This window comes from Musa acuminata, chromosome BXJ1-8, assembly GCF_036884655.1.
Source record: "Musa acuminata AAA Group cultivar baxijiao chromosome BXJ1-8, Cavendish_Baxijiao_AAA, whole genome shotgun sequence".
Lineage (NCBI taxonomy): Eukaryota > Viridiplantae > Streptophyta > Magnoliopsida > Zingiberales > Musaceae > Musa > Musa acuminata.
The window spans coordinates 49,090,269-49,107,606 of record NC_088334.1 but is presented as its reverse complement, the minus strand read 5'-3'; the positions used below and the strand labels follow the sequence as shown (position 1 = coordinate 49,107,606).

Here is a 17,338-nt window from a genome sequence, read left to right as displayed (position 1 = left end):
GTGTTATCTAACTTGTAACTATCAAATCTCTTGTCGACCTTCACAATTTGACTTCTCTAGCGTCTAAATAAAGATCAAAGAAAAGAGTGTAATTACAGAAAAATTACGGATTGCTTAAATATGCAGAGAAGAAGGAAAAAAGGCACAGATTCTTCATTGGCTTTAACATGTGAGGCTTCTTTCCAAAGTAAACCAGTAGTCGGGAGGATTCAGCACATCTCTAGCTATATAAATCACAAACGCATGAACGCAACTAAAATCCAAAAGAGTCAGATCCAAGATTGCTGGATCTTCGATCTGCACCACGCATATAATTACCCTCCTTCGTTACTACTTACATGATCCAAATTGAAGCTGGGGAAATAATTTCTCTATTCAAATATCGTAACAACAACAGTCTCAGCTCATTAGGTCTGCTATATTTACAATGAGCTTCTTCTTCTGCCTGTCCAGAGTGGAACTTCTTCACTAATTGAGGAAGAGACCTCAGCTGCTCAAATTGGAGGATAACAACTACTAGCACAACAATGAAACTATATAGAAAAATATGGACTACCACCATCATGTTGGCGCCGATTAAGAATGATTTAATACAGCCACGAGATGAACCATCGACTTGGATGAAAACTCTATGATTTTAACATGGCAGCTAACTTACTCGAACACTTGTACAAGCATTTTGGAGTGCGGTACAGACTAAGATATGGCATAGCTTGAGCAAATCCAGCCCATTTGAGGTAGGCAGCACATAGCTAATTAAAATATCACAAAAGATGGTCAATACCACAGTAAAAGGATCTGTACTAGCAGTGCTTGCAGCATTTGGTTGCAGTTCTTCAGCCAGCGAAAACATGGTCTCCTCCCTAATAACATGTACAGATGAACAAAACAAAATTAACCCATTCATGGGTGTTAATTCAGGTACAATAATGGAGATGGAGAACAGAGTAAATTACATCTATGTTTCTTTGTTCTTTGAATTTGCAATAACAGGAGTTTGTCGACAGGAACTGTATACCCGTCAGTCTGCATCCAGTTCTGCACCAAACTGCTCCAGCCTTGACATCTCGGCATCAATATCACGAATAAGAGCATGGTTGACAGAACCATCGTCCTCGCTCGCATGTATCTGTCTTCCACCAAACCTGTAAACCAAGTTCATCATGCAGGGAAAGTGCTTTAGAACAGGGAAAGTCCATTAGAACGATACCACCATTGAATAGTTGCAGAGTACATAGAAATAGTGTAAAAAACATGCATAAGTTTACTGCCACTGCTAGAGTGAAGAATTACATAATTCTTTGTAAAATTCTACCAGTTAAAAAGAATTTGCTTTAAGAAGAAAACAATAACAATACCGAAATCAAAGTTCCCAATAATTAGCTTTGCTAATTTAGTTATTTAGATCATAATCTAAAGACTAGAATGCAAAAGTTTTCTTTCAGTCTTATGATGCTTATTTTGATCCCCATCGTTGCTTGTGGTAAACTCCCAAGATTCCCTACATAACCACATATCAGAATGCAAAGATGGCACCAAAAATCATTTGGATATGCTCCCATGTTGCACTTAATTACGTGTTCCTGTGAATGCTTGAAATCAAAGGGTACATGTAAAAATGATTCAGAGATGCTCTTATGTTAGAACTCAATGAGGTGTTCTGCAAATGCTTGAAATCAACGGAGAGCTCAGGCAACAAACCATCTTCCATTCATCAGCTCGATGCACTTTGTAGCATCTTTCCGGTCCTTAAATTTCACTAAAATCACACCTTGTGGATGACTTTCACAAACCTGTATGCCAATTTGTAACGAGCAACATAAGTACCACTGACAAATAACTATACAAAATATGAAATAAGCAAATTATCTCAAAAGCCTTTACCTAAATACAGTCCAAATTCCAAAATACTAGCTAAAGGTTGTGATAATACTGACATGTTGATCCTCTGATTCCTCATTGCTAATGGCTATTGTGGATATGAAATTCCCGTAATTATAGTTTCTATAACAACTCCTGTAATCCACTAGGGACAGGAATATGCTGGGAGTAACCTTCAGTCGGTTGGTATAGCTCATGGGGATGGTTTGTGGAAGAATATGGATGGGAGTATAGATTTTGTAATTAGCGGTGATACGGCTAATTGTGTACTTTATGGATGCAGGGACTTAGAAAACAGAGATCGTCCTACACTGTGAAGCTGTTGTGCTCAGAGATAGATTGAAAACAGATTTGGAAGACAGCATTCATTGAATACATATTGAGACTGACTCAATGACGTACTGGCAGTTGTTGATGAAGAAAATTAGTCCACCTTGGGCCATTTGAATGTGATCATGGACCTTTGCATTTTGTTAACCTGTTTTGAAGAATGTAGAATTTAGAAGTGTGTTTAGAGAGGGTAATAGGGCCACAAAGTGGCTTGCCACTTTGTTAAGAGTTAGTAGATGCAATCAGATATAGAAAGGGGAATGGCCTTCCAGCATACTGTCAGTTTTGAACTCAAATGTAAGAAAGGATTTTTTATACCCATTTTAACTAACTAATATCAGTTTGCTTTTCTGGAAAAGAAAATACAGTCTGAAAAATAATTTGCAGCACCCAAGCATAATAGTCAGCTCCATCTTCATCTTGAGAGGTTCTTAGTTTGAGCATATGTGAGTCACTGCCCATATAGTTTACCAGGTGTGTTTCTGGGCAGGGCACCCCATCCCCATTATGCTCACAAGATATAGAGCAACAGCCATCATAAATGAATTTGTGTACCGAGTGCTGCTGTTGCAGCATCTGCAAACATTATGTAAATTGGACTTCGGTCGAAAATAATAATATTTTGATGTTAAATGCCTTTCAACAGCATGAAAATAATAATAACAACAGCAATGTAACAAAGTCAAATCAGTCACAATCTGCCAAATTGACTTGTAGCCTAGTGGCAAATGACAACCACATTGCATACCTTAACTGAATCAATTGGGCCCAGTTTCACACATTCCTCCCTAACATCTTGCTCTAGTTCTGGCAGAAGACTCTCATCAGCCTGCTTAGAACCATAGACCACAATATAATATGTATTACTAGCGTAGATCAACCCAGTTCACAAAATCAGAAATACAAATATATACAAGGCACCAATGGCTTACCCTTAACTCAGCGGGTGTGAACATGTTGCGCAAAACAACAGTAGCCAGAATTGTCACCTTTGCATCATCATGTCCACCTAGAAGAAGAAATCAGTGATGCTATACAACAATTAGTTTCACAAGGTTATTAAGATCTACTAAAAGTTGCTAAGAGATAAAGCAGATGATTCTGAGAAACGACAGAATGAAAGGTTGAAATTTCTTCAACAATATTGTTAGGGTTAATAATTATATATGGAAGTCAAAAAGAAGGAAAACATCATACAGTAGGTAGCATATTGGCAGAATATACCAAACTCATAAGAATGGTCATCTGTCAGAAGTAATATTAACCAAGGAGGAAAAAAGGTTAGCATGGTCCTAGTGCTAAAACTTCTTTTTCAGGACAACTAGGCCATGACTTGCAACATTGATGACAGGAGCGGTGGGGAAAGATGATGAACATTCTTTTTATCTAATTCTGTTATGATGATTAGACAATATGTACAGTGAGTAATGACACAATTCAGAATATATAACAGAATGTCCACTGCAAAAACATGTAAAGACTGCCAGTCGGTATCATAATTAATTCTATTCTCCACTTGGACACTTTGGTCAGTGTCTTTTGTTGTCATTTAATGTATAGCTAATTGTTCACCAAATCATATCTGACAAACTGACAGTATAAAATTAATACAACTCTAGTGATATAAGAACAAGAAAAATGAACACTTTAATTTCATATGATGGACCATTCTACTAGAGACAGGAACCTTGAACCTTGAACCTCGTCAAATTATAAATTTATTCAAAAAGATTATTAAGACATGAAGCTTTAGAGAAAATTTCTTATCAGTGTCTAATGAAAATAGAACATTTTATATATCACATATTTAGATATTATTCTCTCATATGTCTCAGTAGAGTGATTTTCCTCGTAAGTTCATACCAAAATGAATTAGATTCTTCTAATCATACAATTTATAAGATGTGACATTTGTACAAAAGAATAACTGTATATATGCAATAATCATTGAGCTTCTAATCATCATTATGGAACCATTTTCATCAGGGGAAAGAAAGATTATAAGCAATGAGTGAATAGACAGTATTCTACTTTGGGACTATGTATCAGTTTAGCTATTTCTTTCACCTCAGATAAGTATATATGATTCTCTGAATCAAGAACTTACCTCCTGACAACAATATATTAAGGAATTTTAAGTCTAAGGAATTTTGGTCCAGTCTGGGGAAGGAGACAATAAATAGAAAAGGTTATTTGCAATCATGAACCTCCCTTAACCGCTAAGCCAAAGGTTTTGCCTATCAGGAATCTGGTGCCTTCCATTAGCGTTGTCGACATCAATGGACCCCTCCAGTTGCTACCTACAAGGACTCTAGTTTGCTGGGTTAGGAGGCTTTGCTACGTACCAAATACCCAACACTTGATGTCTGTGGACACCAGTATCAATTGCTCTAAACAAGTTGTGAACCCTTGAGACAACCAGCCATTGGTTGACAATGTGGTAGATGGTGGTGGTTTAGGAATAGAGTTTAATCATGCCTTTCGAGAGAAAAATTATTACCTTTTGAGTTTTGGATTTATTGTCTAAACCTAATAAATCTAAGGTGTTAACTCCACCCATAAAATTAGTGACTCGTGCATGATATGAAGAATTTTTCTTTTGGTTTGTGGTTGTGAATCTTAACTTATTTTCTTTCTTTTATATTTATTCTTCTTTTTATTCTATAATCTCTACACCATAACCTTATTTCTTCTATATGTTTAACAACTGCAAAAAAATCAGAAGTTTTCAACCTTCAAATCCCAAGACAAATTGACATTAAACAACTAGAATATAAGGTCATTCAAGTAAAACCTCTGGAGAATTAAAGTACACTAATTTCTACTGTATATGCCCCACCGTGCAAACATGATAACTCGAAGACATAAAAGTAGTACTGAGGAAGTCATGAATCTTACACTACTACCATAGATACTAAAGAATATGATAAGTGCTAAGTACACAAATCATTAGAAATGGTTTTCACTTTGACTCAATAAAAAAAACAATTCATCTTGGTCATAGAACACAAACAACTCAATACAAGGTCAGAGATTACCCCATCCAAGAATCTTGTCTTCAACTCTCTTTAATTTCTTTTTCTTTTTCTTGTCTGTTTGCTTTGCTACAAATACTTCTCCTGTAAAAATGACTCAGTAAAATGACTATTTTTGTGTGGTGCGAACAAACTTTCAATAAATATTGAACAAAGCATAACTCAACATAATTTTTCAATAAACCTTTTTGCTCAAACTTAGCTTGGCTTACAGACATAACTGTCTTCCCACCAGGACGGAGAGGTGTTCCATCCAAAATTTGTATTGCTAAGGCAACAGATGGTTCCTACATTTCAAACATGAAATAGTGTTTTAACTCCAAGTTTCCTACTATGTATCGGTCATCGAAATGGGAAGCACATTACTAATTTACCTTCAAGTATGACACAAGTGCATCCCCCTTTATTCTACCTGTTTCTTTGTCCGTATAGATCTTTACACGAGGCTTTTTAGTTTCAGGATCCTGTAAATGACAATTCACTAGCTTATAAAGTGTGCCAATAGGATGATCAAGACATGTAATATCATGAAACTATTAGGGTATGACAAAGACATGATCATGAAGGCTGCCAGTGTATACAACATCTAAAGCTGCTTCAGATTGAAGATAAATTGTAACAATGACAAGCCCTAAAATCTCAATCCGGTGCTATTACTAATGGACCACGAGACAGGTATGTAGTTGGCATAAATCAATGTACTAATCAACACTCGGTACAAATCAATACTACCTGGACCAAAGAGAATAAAGAAGAGGGGGAAAGAGGAGACGGAGGAAGATTAGGGTTCAAAGGCAAAGAAGAGGAGGAGAAGGAATCGGCAGCAGCAATGACACGGAAGGGAGGAGGAAGAGGCAAAGGAGAGAGTGTGCATAAGAGTGAAAGAAAGAAAGAAAGAAAGAAAGAAAGAAAGTGAAAGGAGAGCATCATAGGTGAGAGAAGAATTATCAAAGCTGTCAAAAAATTGAAAAATTGATAACAATTTCAGACCCGAAGGATTGCTGCCCAAATACTTGTTCCCAACAGTAAAAACCGGAAGGTGCACTCGATAAGGTAACAGTACCAAAAAATAAGCCCCATATGAAATGAAACATGGCAAAAATCGATGGTCCATGTACTGGTTCATGGTTAGACCAATAAATACTGACCTGTACTGACCGTTAAGCCAGATATTGTAAACCATGAACAACGGGAAATAAATCATATGCAATTTGGCAAATTTTTATGGGCTCATAAAGCATACGATACTAGTTCAGGAAGTGGTAATTAAATAAGGGTTAAATAATGAACTGATATCATCAAACTCGTATCTTTCTAAACACTTTACAGGCAGAATAGACCACCAAGTTACTTCTGGAAACAAATTGAGAGATATAGAATCAGCTCCAACGAAGATGTTCATCTGCAAATAAAGATGATAACTTTCTATGATGTGGAAAGAGTTTCTACTTTCTACTAATATGTTACAATTAAACTTGACAAATACTGTAGACAAGTTGTCTTGAACATGTATTTATCCTATTCTCTATCAGTAAATTTCTGATTCACGTTAAGTCTGCAAAGACAAGTACAAACAAACAGGGTGGCAAAACACTCTAGTACGATCCATATTCCATACATGCCACAGATCTAGCAACTAGTAGGTAGCAGATATAAGGCACAAATTTAATAAGATAAAAAATTCCAACAAAAAAGCAAAAAAAAAAAAAGACATTTATATTTAACCTCCTTTATGATCCCGCATTTTGAGAATACTTCCACAATCTGCAAGATATTTTAAAAGCCAATGTCATGCCTGAGAAAGAGTCCATCTAAAAAGTTATGAGAAAACCAATCCTGGTAATAGATGAACACAGAGGTTCAATTCTTTCAGCTTGGACTTACTTCAGCAACAGTAATATCATCAGGCAATCCTGTCACATAAACATGAGTATTCACTTTTAGATCAAACCAACTCTCTGGAGGTTTATTAGCTTCCTGCAAAAGTTCCAGCCCAGAAGTATCATAACTTTTACGCAAGCATATCTTCAACTAGACTTAGAGTACACAGATAATAAGTAAATAAAGCAAACTATTTACTAACTATACAACATGAACTCTTCTAACTTGCTGTCCAGGTAAGTGATAGATAAAACATAGCACATTCTGATAAGCAATGGGCAAGATAGTTGATGAACTGCAGGTTCGAACACTCAGTTCAGTATGTAGAAATGAAAGAAATTAACTGTAGAAGAAATAGAAACTACACAAATGAAACAAAGAAGAATTGGAAGTAACCTTCTTTTCAGTTGGCTTATCAGGCAACTTCCTCTTCGTCTCGGGTTTTGACTCCATGTTCTTGGTGGAGGAATCTTTTGCTTCAGAGACTGAGGGCTCAGGAACCTCTGGTGCAAGATATACTTCCTCCTCTTGTGCAAAGGTCATGTCTTCTACTCCATACCCACTTTTTTCACTTAATAAGTTCTCCTTGGTGAAAAGATATGGAACAACCATGAATTAATGGAGATGAGAAGGAGTAGGAATCAATTGGTTTAGAAAGACAATGGCACAAATGCAAGAGTAACTCATATAAGTGTTACCAAAATGCAGACAACAAGATGAGAAAATCAAACATGTATATCAAAAACTTACAACATGACGAAACTGTAGAGTTCAAGCACTTACTTGAGGAACCCATTTCCTAAGAGCCCGATCCCACTTATATGTGGATCCATCATCATCAGTAAATTCTTCCTCCCCATCAGGTGGAGTCGTGGGCTGATCATCAGCGCCTAAACCTGCTCCTTCCTGTAGACCCTCTCCCCCTTCAGCAAGGACACTCATCGTAGTGCCATTTTTCAAAGCCTCAGCAGCTGCCTCAGCCTCTTGAACCTCTTTCTGCCATTTTGTAAAGTCATCATCTTCATCTGGCAGATCTGCAAACAGAGTAAGAAAGTGAGATACAGAATCTACAGCACATTGAAGTGAATAATATTATATCTTGTTCACCTGCAGTAGAACCATCAAGTTTCTTGATGGGCATCCCCGCATATAACTCCCGTATTGAGGATAGTGGCGCCCACTCACTCCTCCCCTCAGACCACAGAACGGTGTTTTCTGAGATATATCCATTTGCAAAATGTTCTGCCACAGTAGATCGTTCAACATGTCAAGCACTTCATAATCCAGAATTCCAATAAAAAATTTGGCAGTTTTCTGTCATAAAACGTATATTTGTAAGACGTAATGCACATTTCCAAACAAATTCACAAAATAAAAGAAGCTCTCAATTGAGCAGAGGGCTTTTTTTTATTTCTTTCTTTCTTTCTTTTATTTATCCGAATTGCCTCTGATTCAACTGGTCGATATGAGTCCTTTTTGCGTCTGCGGTTCCTAATGACTTCAATCCACAACAAAAGAAGCAAGCGACGTCAAAGGAATCACCTTGCAACTCCGACAGCGCATAAGGGCCGACATGTTCTTGATTCTCCCCGAGGATATACCAGCCGACTTCCGTGGCTACGGCGTAGCTGGCATCACTGCTGCTTTCCATGACTAGAAATATTCACCGATGAAGAACAAAAGGAAAATAAGAGCCTCGAATCCCCACAATGCGTCAATTTCAAGAAAGTTCACTTCTTCCTATATTTTCTAGAGGGGATGCAGAAAGACGATCACAAAGTGAGAATATGATAGCAGAAATCATTCAAATCGAGAAGAACTATTCAAATGACATAGAGAGTGGAAGAAAATATGGGAAAGGGAGTACCGATCGAGAGCGCTCTCAGGGCGCGGCGCGGCGGAGGAAGAACGGCGAAACCCTTCTTGAGTGCTCGAAAGACGGGCGAAATGGAGGGGGGGAAATCGGGAGAAGTCTGTGGAAATCGCGCAATCGCGAGGGTACTTTGGTAAACTCGGTGTTCTCCTAAACGTGCGTCGCACGTGAAACTACCCGAGCAACCTTAAATCCAACCCAAGATGGGCTATCCGACAGTTGCATTAAGATTCGAAAACTAGGGATCAATTAGCTAATCATGATCGTGTGCAAGCATTATTTTGTGTGTGTGTGTATATATATATATATATATATATATATATATATATGGCAGGAAATGTGAATGTTGCAAGGCTAAAAGGAAGGTCATGCAAATCACATTATACAATATGATTGATTAAAGTTGTTTGACTTGTTGTTATAAGTCAACTCCATCCAATCCCTTTGTTTACATTATGCTTCATGTTTTCATTGCATTAATATTAATTATATAAGGAGGATCTGAAAATTTATTTAAATTCATAAATCAATTTCCAAGTGGTCTTAACTTAACTAAGGATGTGATTTTTTTTATGAAACTAAATAACGATAACAAATATATTAATTCATCCTAAATGGTTTATTATTACGATTAAATTAGAAATCAAATCATCGTTCAAACCATTAATTATATCATTTCAACCATCGATTGTCCTTTATTGCAACATGTAAGAGAAGAAAATAATGTTATATTCATCACTTGTCTCATCCCTTTTATCATCTGTTTTCGCTATATTATAAGAATTATCTTTCTATAAAATTGCCCATGTACCGGCTCTATTGATGTTTGTAGTGATGATAGGTTTAAGCATATGAAACATCGAACAGAAGGAACAAAATGTATGAACAATTAATAGAAAAAAAAAATATTGAATTAGATTGAGAATTGCATTTGATGTCCTTAGAACATATAAAACCAGCTCGAGTAACTCGAGAAAATGCCAAAACCGAAGAAGTTAATTTGCTCTTTTCTTGATCACCAAAATCTCTTTTTAATTTATATGATCATAACGTTTAGAGCTTAAAAACAATCATGGATCAAATCATACAATATATGAATGTTCATTTGGTCGATAAAAACATATCATAAAAAAAAAATCAATAAATCTTGTGAAAATTTTGCAAGGTAGAATCATAGGTTTCACTTTCAGTTTGATTTAATTTTACAAACTAAAACTCTAGGTATTATTATTTAGTTGTATTAGTAATGTTATGGAGTTTGAAATTATTTTTAAAATATAAAATATTATTAAGATAATAAGTCATTGATGTTCTCATCAACTCAATATCATCTGGAACCATATGTGCAGGTTGTGCAAAGTGCCTCTGAGGTGAAAACATCGAGCTCCCGAGGTATCATCTATATAAAAAACTAAGATTGTGAGAGGTTTTTTGACTCGGTACCTCCTACGCCCAAGCTAGTAACCCAAGATTTACGTGTATAGATGCGAATGGTCAAAAAAGATAAGTCTCCTACCCCCTCCCCCCTCTTTCATTGTGTTAGAAATAAGCTTTTTATACCTATATATGTACAAAATATTTTATGAAATATTATATAGGAAGGCAACATCTAATCACCTTCAATAATCTCCCCTTAGCTTATTATTCGCATGGGAAATAAAGGGGGAAACATATAACCATCTACCTCAGACCCTTACTCACATAGGAAGACAGTCAGAGGATGATCTTTGTCTTATCCATCCACCATATACATCACATGATAGTATACATCGGATGACAATTAGCTAATGATATACTCCCTGTCATTTACACTCTCCCAGGCATGCTTCGAAGCTCTAGTTAGAGGGGTACAAAGAATGGTGTATAGTTCATCCAACATGTTGAGCTCATATCTTTTCGATCCATTGTTGATATGGCGGCATGTTTAGTTTATTCGGCATGAGTTCGTTCGACATGTCTAATTCATCATAAACCTTGTATCCTCCAAAATGTGTTTGTTCGGCATGTCCATCAGGGATCAACTCCTCAGCTTGCTGGTGGTGATCCATTGCTAACCTACTCCTCGTACCATTGAGGGACACACATTGGTTAGACGAGGTCAAGTTTTCTAACCTCCATGCCTCTAGCAGAGGTAAGAGTCGGGTTTTTTGACCTCCGCACTTAGGCCAAAGGCGAGGGTCAGGTTTCCTGACCTTCATGCCTCGACGAAGGTAAGGGTCGAGCTTTCTGACTTTTGTGCCTGGGGTGGAAGCGAGAGTCAGATTTTCAACCTCCGTGCCCCGATAAAGGTGGGAGTTTGGTTTTTTAACCTCTACACCTCAAGCATATTTTATCTTATACCTCTTGTTATTGTGGGTTTCTTCTACCATGTGTCGGGTTATCCAAACTCACACATTTTAGATATATTTTATCCTGTGCTTTCCATCATGATAGGCTTCTTCTAGTGCAAGTCGGATTTTTCTAACTCATGTGCCTTAGACATATTTTGTTTTATATCTCTTGTCGTGATATATTTTTTTTTAACATGGGTCAGATTTTTTTGATTCACGTGCCTTCTCATATTCTATCTTCTATCTCCTATCGTGGAAGGTTTTTTTTTTTTTATGCAAGTTAGGTTTTTTTCACTCACACATCTTGAGCATATTTTATCTTATGTCTTTCATTGATGAACCAAGCAATGTAATTCGCAACCGTTTCCTCCTCCCCTTGTTTAAGTTTGAGAAGTATTGCTATCGATGGCCTCGAGCATATTCTTGAATAAGTAAAGTTCAAACTCCCACATGAGTTGGGCAAAAGAACCAATAGAAAGTAGTTTTTTACGGGCATACCATTCTCGTTTTGAGTCTCTTAGCATGGTCGGAAAGATACAGCATATTAGGATATTTGAAGTGTCATACAACGATATTTTAGTACAAAAAGCTATAATATACTCTATCGAGTCGACATTATCAATGAATGTCTCCAACAAAGTGAGGCAGGAATTTGCTTGAATTGGATCTTCCTAAATTTTTGGATGAATGGTGACCGACCCAAAGTAAGGTCGAATAGTATTTCCCCTTTGGATTATTGGAACTCTTATCATATCTTCTTTGAACGTCGATCTTAGATTCACATGAAATCCTCCATCTATCAAATCTATCGATTAGGTCATGAATTTAGGTAAGATATAGTGGTAATATAATCCATGGAATTTCATGGTTGTGAAGTAAAATGCCCCCTTAACCGATGGTTCGATAGGTCTCGACTGCTCCTATGATGCCGAGACAATGTCGGGTGAAAGAACCTCGATGGGTGTTAGTGTCGATGGTGGTTGAGCCGGTGACGGCAATTAGCTTAGGTGTATTTGTTATCAAATACTAAATATAATATTTTACCTTTTACCTTTTGTACCTCAAAAGATTTATAAACTATATTTATCAAACTTCTTTTTAACTCTAATTACTTCTCTAAAGAATCAAACCAAATTAAGCTTCCAAACTACACAATTCTACACCCACAAACGCTCGAAATTGGCTATAAAAAATTACATCTGATTGGTGGTTTTGTTAATCATTCCTTTAACATACTTAAATATTGATAGGCTTGATTTAACTAATGTTAGTGGGTTAAAAAGAAATGATAAGAAGTTAAAGCTGAGTTCCCAAGTCATTGGTTAGTACCTATGGATGCATTAAGTTATAAGAATATGATCACATGTCCTTATAATCTAAGTCTCTCTCACACCAAAGTTGGGTGCTATCTATAAAACATAACTAGTAGGTTAGGCAATGCATCAGCCTAGGTTTTGGTTGAAAGGTGAGATTGAATGGTGGGAGAGCACAGCTTGCATGAACACTGCACACTATAATATGGCCCTATGGCATGCAAAATACACAAATGTTAGGCAACCACATGTGCTAAAGTCACATGTGGATTGATTATGGTGTTTCAAATCTCAACTTAATTATGGTCACTGTTCCCAAGTGAAGCTAAACCACAACCTTTAGTGTTCCAACACTGTTTAACTCAGCTATTAATTTCAGCATGCATCTACTGATGTTTATATACTAAAAGCCAAGGAAAAAAAGTCTCTTAGTTGTTGTTGCACTGCAAAATTCTCACAAGTTTTGCATTACTTTGCTACAAACTTGTCATGCATCATTTGGATCAAATGATCATGTACATACCTTACTAAATAATCAAAGTGTTTAAGGAAAAGTTAAAAGAAAAGATAAGGGAGAGAAATTAGTGTCCCTCATAGTCCTTTGGACATCCACCACTTGCAGTGTCTCTATCTTGGGGAAGGTGTGAAACACAAAAAGATCATACAAATTATTGTACCCACTGCTAACTGTGCACTGCTATGTGCGATGCTACTGTACGCAACTCAAGAATACAATGATAATATATTTGCCCACAAGGCTTCTTCTGGAAGCAGTCTCTTGACACATTTTTCAGCAAATTCTCACTTGATGATGATGTTTTCTTCCATCAAGCCATCTGAAGCAAACAAGTGAAGCTAAACCACAACCTTTGGTGTTCCAACAGCTCTTGACTCAGCTATTACTTTCATCATTTCAAAGCCAAGAAAATAAACCCTCAGTTGTTATTGTGCTGCAAAATTAAACCCTCAGTTCAGTAAATTCTCACTTGATGATGATGTTTTCTTCCATCAAGGCATCTGAAGCAAACAAGTGAAGCTAAACCACAACCTTTGGTGTTCCAACAGCTCTTGACTCAGCTATTACTTTCATCATTTCAAAGCCAAGAAAATAAACCCTCAGTTCAGCAAATTCTCACTTGATGATGATGTTTTCTTCCATCAAGGCATCTGAAGCAAACAAGTGAAGCTAAACCACAACCTTTGGTGTTCCAACAGCTCTTGACTCAGCTATTACTTTCATCATTTCAAAGCCAAGAAAATAAACCCTCAGTTGTTATTGTACTGCAAAAATACTCCATCCATACTTTAAACTAAATCGATACTAGTTTGAACCTCTTAATCAAGTGACTCTAATTTTACAAAATTATTCAAGTGTTCCTCATAGTAATTTGGACATCCACTGCTTTGTCTCTACCTTAAAGATGATGTGAAAGCCAAAAAGATCATGCAAATAATTGTACTCTCTACTCACTGTGCACAAGCAATGCTGCGTGTGATGGCACTGTACCAAACTCAAGAATACAGTGATAATATATTGCCAACAGGTTTTGTTCTGGAAGCAGTCTCTCGACACATTTTTCAGCAGATTCCCACTTGATGATGATGATGTCTTCTTCCCTCAAGTCATCTGAAACCTACAAACGTTGACTACAGTTCCCAAGTGTCACCTGCTGAATTAAATACATTCCCATACAGAAAAAGACATGCATATGGTTATTGTATGACTGCAAACAATTCACGAGGTATGAACTCGTGGGGTCGACAGCTTGCTTGTGTTGACTCTTGAACAGCATATGGTGGTTTACGGTTTCTTTATGATCTTAGCTGAGGAATTCTAATTTATGTTGACTCTTTCTTTTAGAATCCTATTGGATAGATATCATGCATACACGTCCATAAACCCCTTTGTGTGAGTTATGCACAATGCTTTAGGCACTAAAAAATCAAAATCTTTTGTTTTGTATTATATTTTATTTTTTTAAGAAAGTATTAAACATGTGTTCCAACAAGTTGACTTGTTGGTTCAACCAGTGACACAATCTAATTCTTATTAACTATGGTTCTAATACATTTTAGTGTAGTTGGGAGGAGGTGTGGATGATAATATTTATATTCTAGTCAAGAAGAAGAAGACATCATACTGTCAATATGAATGTGATGCGTGCGATGGGAAATGACTAAGTCAATAAAAATCGAACCATTTCTCCTACGACATTTTCCTGTCTTATTCTCCTGTCAGGTTCATCATCGATGCTGACCCACCCTAATCCAACTAGATTGCCATTACGTTGATGCTAACCATTCAGCTAATCTCCATTAGACCATGACTAACACCGTCTTGCTCTAATCCCTGCATCGCATGTGCTGTTTCTCCTGCTGCCGTCTGATTCATATCATAGGAGGAGTTCTTCGATCCACAAGTGGATCGCATGATAGAGATTACATTAATCTTCGCATTCACAAACTCGGCACGTTTTGTAATGCAATGGTCCCTACGTGGATCCATATTGACCATGTGATGAAGCATTCTTATCGCCGACACTTTTTTATTTTAGTGCAGTTGTGGTGCCCGTCAGAACGGCTGAATCACCATGGAGAAGTTTCTTGGGTGATGTGTTCTCTCGATGACCTATAGACCGTGATGCCATGTCATCCGCAAGAAGTCTCCGGGGTGATTCGGTCGTTAGTGTTATTTGCGTATGATAGTGGGGTGCTCCACCCCCCCGTCTTCCTTTTTGTATTGACAAGCTCCGCTTGAGCTCTGCCTATATATGCTGTTCTCCTTCCTCTCCTTGCCCGACGCATCTCGCGAGCTGTGCCATCATCCGGCGACGTTTTCACCGCGATCATGGATATGGACCTCAAGGGCTCCGCGATCTGTCCCTCTACCGCCAGGTGAAGTTTCATGGGCGACCGTTTGCGGCTTGTAAATCTTTGCCTGTACCGTGCGTCATTCTTGTTGCGGGTGCTGTGCAGGTGGTGGTCGAAGGAGACGGTGGCCGTCGTCACCGGCGCCAACAAGGGCATCGGATTCGCGCTCGTCAAGAGGTTAGCGGAGCTGGGGCTCACGGTGGTGCTCACTTCGAGGGACGTCGGCATGGGGAAGGCGGCGGTGGAGTCCCTCGACGGCCTGGGGCTTCATGTGGCGTTCTGCCACTTGGATGTGGCCGAGCCCTCGTCGATCGTCACCTTCGCGGCCTGGCTGGAGCGGAGATTTGGAGGACTGGACATTCTTGTCAGTAAAGCTTGTAATCCTTGTCTTCTCCCTCTTCTCCTTCGCACGAATTAGATCTGATGAACTGGCGGCGCCTCTTGATGTGTAGATCAACAACGCTGCCGTCTCATTTAATGAGATTGACACCAACTCCGTGGAGCACGCAGAAACTGTCATCCGTACCAACTTCTACGGCCCCAAGATGCTGATAGAGTCACTGCTGCCCCTGTTCCGGAGATCCATCGCCACCAGCAGCCGCATACTGAACATTAGTTCTCAGCTCGGCCTTCTAAATGTAAGTCAAAGATGCTGCCTTTTCGACCGGAACAGATGTACCTCCGATCACAGTGATATCACTGACTGATGATTTAACCTAACATGCTACACCCAACATATCTTCCACGATGCAAAGCCTGCAGAAACACCATGTCCCAAACTTAGTCTGCATCTCTCTCTCTCTCTCTCTCTCTCTCTCTCTCTCTCTCTCTCTCTCTCTCTCTCTCTTTATTAGTCACTTCCTACATTGCCTTTTCACTCTCGAAAAGTGATGATAGGAGCATCGGTAGCTTCATGAATGCTTGGTGCATGCCGAAGGGTTCGATCTCCTCCATTTATTCTACTGCAGCAGGCCGTGAACCAAAGCCATGTATCTCTCTGTGCACTGCAGAAGGTGAGGAACCCAGCTCTGAAGGAACTGCTTCAGGACGAGGAGATTCTAACAGTCGCGGCGGTGGAACGCATGGTGTCGCAGTTCCTCCACCACGTAAAGATGGGGACATGGCGAGAAGAAGGGTGGCCAACGGTGTGGACGGACTACTCCGTCTCCAAGCTCGCCCTCAATGCGTACTCCAGGCTACTGGCGAAGCAGCAGGAAGGGCGGGGGCTGAGCGTGAACTGCTTCTGCCCGGGCTTCACCAGGACTTCCATGACTCGGGGGAGAGGCAGCCGGTCACCGGAGGAGGCCGCCGAGGTTGGCGCCAAGCTCGCCTTGCTCCCTCCCCACCAACTACCCACCGGGAAGTTCTTCAAGTGGTGCACCCCTTCCTTGTACTCGAAGCTGTAGATGTAATGCGTGTGATGACATTCGAGAAAAGCTTTAGATAGTGACTTTACTGGTCATTAGAAGTGGCGATAGTGATCTCAGGTCAAAGCTATCGGATGAGAACGAGGAACAAAGCATGCATGCATTTGCTGTGCTTGACTCGAGATCTTGACCAAAGCCCTCAAGCGCTTACTTACTGTTTGTTCTTCCCCCTGAGCATGATCTACCACCAATGCGGATCCCATGAAATCTTCCTGATCACCTTCTTTAATGCATCATAGGTAATAAATATCTCGGACGATAGGCATGCAGGGAGAAAACAAGTGGAAAAGGGAGGGACTGAGAACGTGATGGACGTCGTGTTCAAGATGAACAGCCAAGAATTCACATGAGGATGACATTGCTTTATGTGCGAGCCGCTCATGATATAATAATAATT

The 17,338-nt window shown here is 38.7% G+C and overlaps 2 protein-coding genes across 9 annotated transcripts; one reads left to right on the top strand and one right to left on the bottom strand.

Moving 5' to 3' along the window:
* Positions 1-632: 632 nt before the first annotated feature.
* LOC103995982 (uncharacterized) lies at positions 633-9,146 on the bottom strand. 7 transcript variants are annotated; one of them, XR_672557.3, is made up of 15 exons: positions 8,995-9,146; positions 8,670-8,876; positions 8,235-8,369; positions 7,911-8,161; positions 7,524-7,712; positions 7,131-7,223; positions 6,972-7,010; positions 5,621-5,710; positions 5,431-5,533; positions 5,250-5,330; positions 3,144-3,220; positions 2,960-3,040; positions 1,702-1,793; positions 957-1,145; positions 633-863 (listed from the first exon to the last, which is right to left on the bottom strand). XR_672557.3 is itself a non-coding variant. In XM_009416760.3 (15 exons), the coding sequence occupies exons 2-14, from the start codon at positions 8,776-8,778 to the stop codon at positions 1,022-1,024; spliced, it is 1,464 nt and encodes a 487-aa protein (XP_009415035.2). In that variant the 5' UTR covers positions 8,779-8,876; positions 8,995-9,146; the 3' UTR covers positions 633-863; positions 1,019-1,021. The 7 variants fall into 7 exon arrangements, 6 of the variants coding, with proteins under 6 accessions (XP_009415035.2, XP_009415034.2, XP_064936698.1 ...); XM_009416760.3 differs by having other exon boundaries at positions 1,019-1,145; XM_009416759.3 differs by having other exon boundaries at positions 633-1,145.
* A 6,261-nt stretch (positions 9,147-15,407) lies between these two features.
* LOC135589208 ((+)-neomenthol dehydrogenase-like) lies at positions 15,408-17,055 on the top strand. 2 transcript variants are annotated; one of them, XM_065081493.1, is made up of 4 exons: positions 15,408-15,538; positions 15,620-15,878; positions 15,967-16,152; positions 16,525-17,055. In XM_065081493.1, exons 1-4 carry the CDS (start codon positions 15,492-15,494, stop codon positions 16,918-16,920), a joined length of 888 nt encoding a protein of 295 aa, XP_064937565.1. In that variant the 5' UTR covers positions 15,408-15,491; the 3' UTR covers positions 16,921-17,055. The 2 variants fall into 2 exon arrangements, with proteins under 2 accessions (XP_064937565.1, XP_064937564.1); XM_065081492.1 differs by having other exon boundaries at positions 16,483-17,055.
* Positions 17,056-17,338: the final 283 nt, after the last annotated feature.

What these genes read in the sequence shown, in the direction of transcription:
- LOC103995982 (XM_065080626.1), bottom strand. Translation starts at nt 8,778, where the DNA reads ATGGAAAGCAGCAGTGATGCCAGCTACGCCGTAGCCACGGAAGTCGGC. An exon ending in TGCGCTGTCGGAGTTGCAAG is followed by an intron (nt 8,370 to 8,669) that starts GTGATTCCTTTG and finishes CTACTGTGGCAG; the next exon opens with AACATTTTGCAAATGGATAT. An exon ending in TCACACCCGCTGAGTTAAGG is followed by an intron (nt 3,041 to 3,143) that starts GTAAGCCATTGG and finishes GGTTCTAAGCAG; the next exon opens with GCTGATGAGAGTCTTCTGCC.
- LOC135589208 (XM_065081492.1), top strand. Translation starts at nt 15,492, where the DNA reads ATGGATATGGACCTCAAGGGCTCCGCGATCTGTCCCTCTACCGCCAG. An exon ending in ATCTGTCCCTCTACCGCCAG is followed by an intron (nt 15,539 to 15,619) that starts GTGAAGTTTCAT and finishes GGTGCTGTGCAG; the next exon opens with GTGGTGGTCGAAGGAGACGG. An exon ending in TTGGAGGACTGGACATTCTT is followed by an intron (nt 15,879 to 15,966) that starts GTCAGTAAAGCT and finishes CTTGATGTGTAG; the next exon opens with ATCAACAACGCTGCCGTCTC.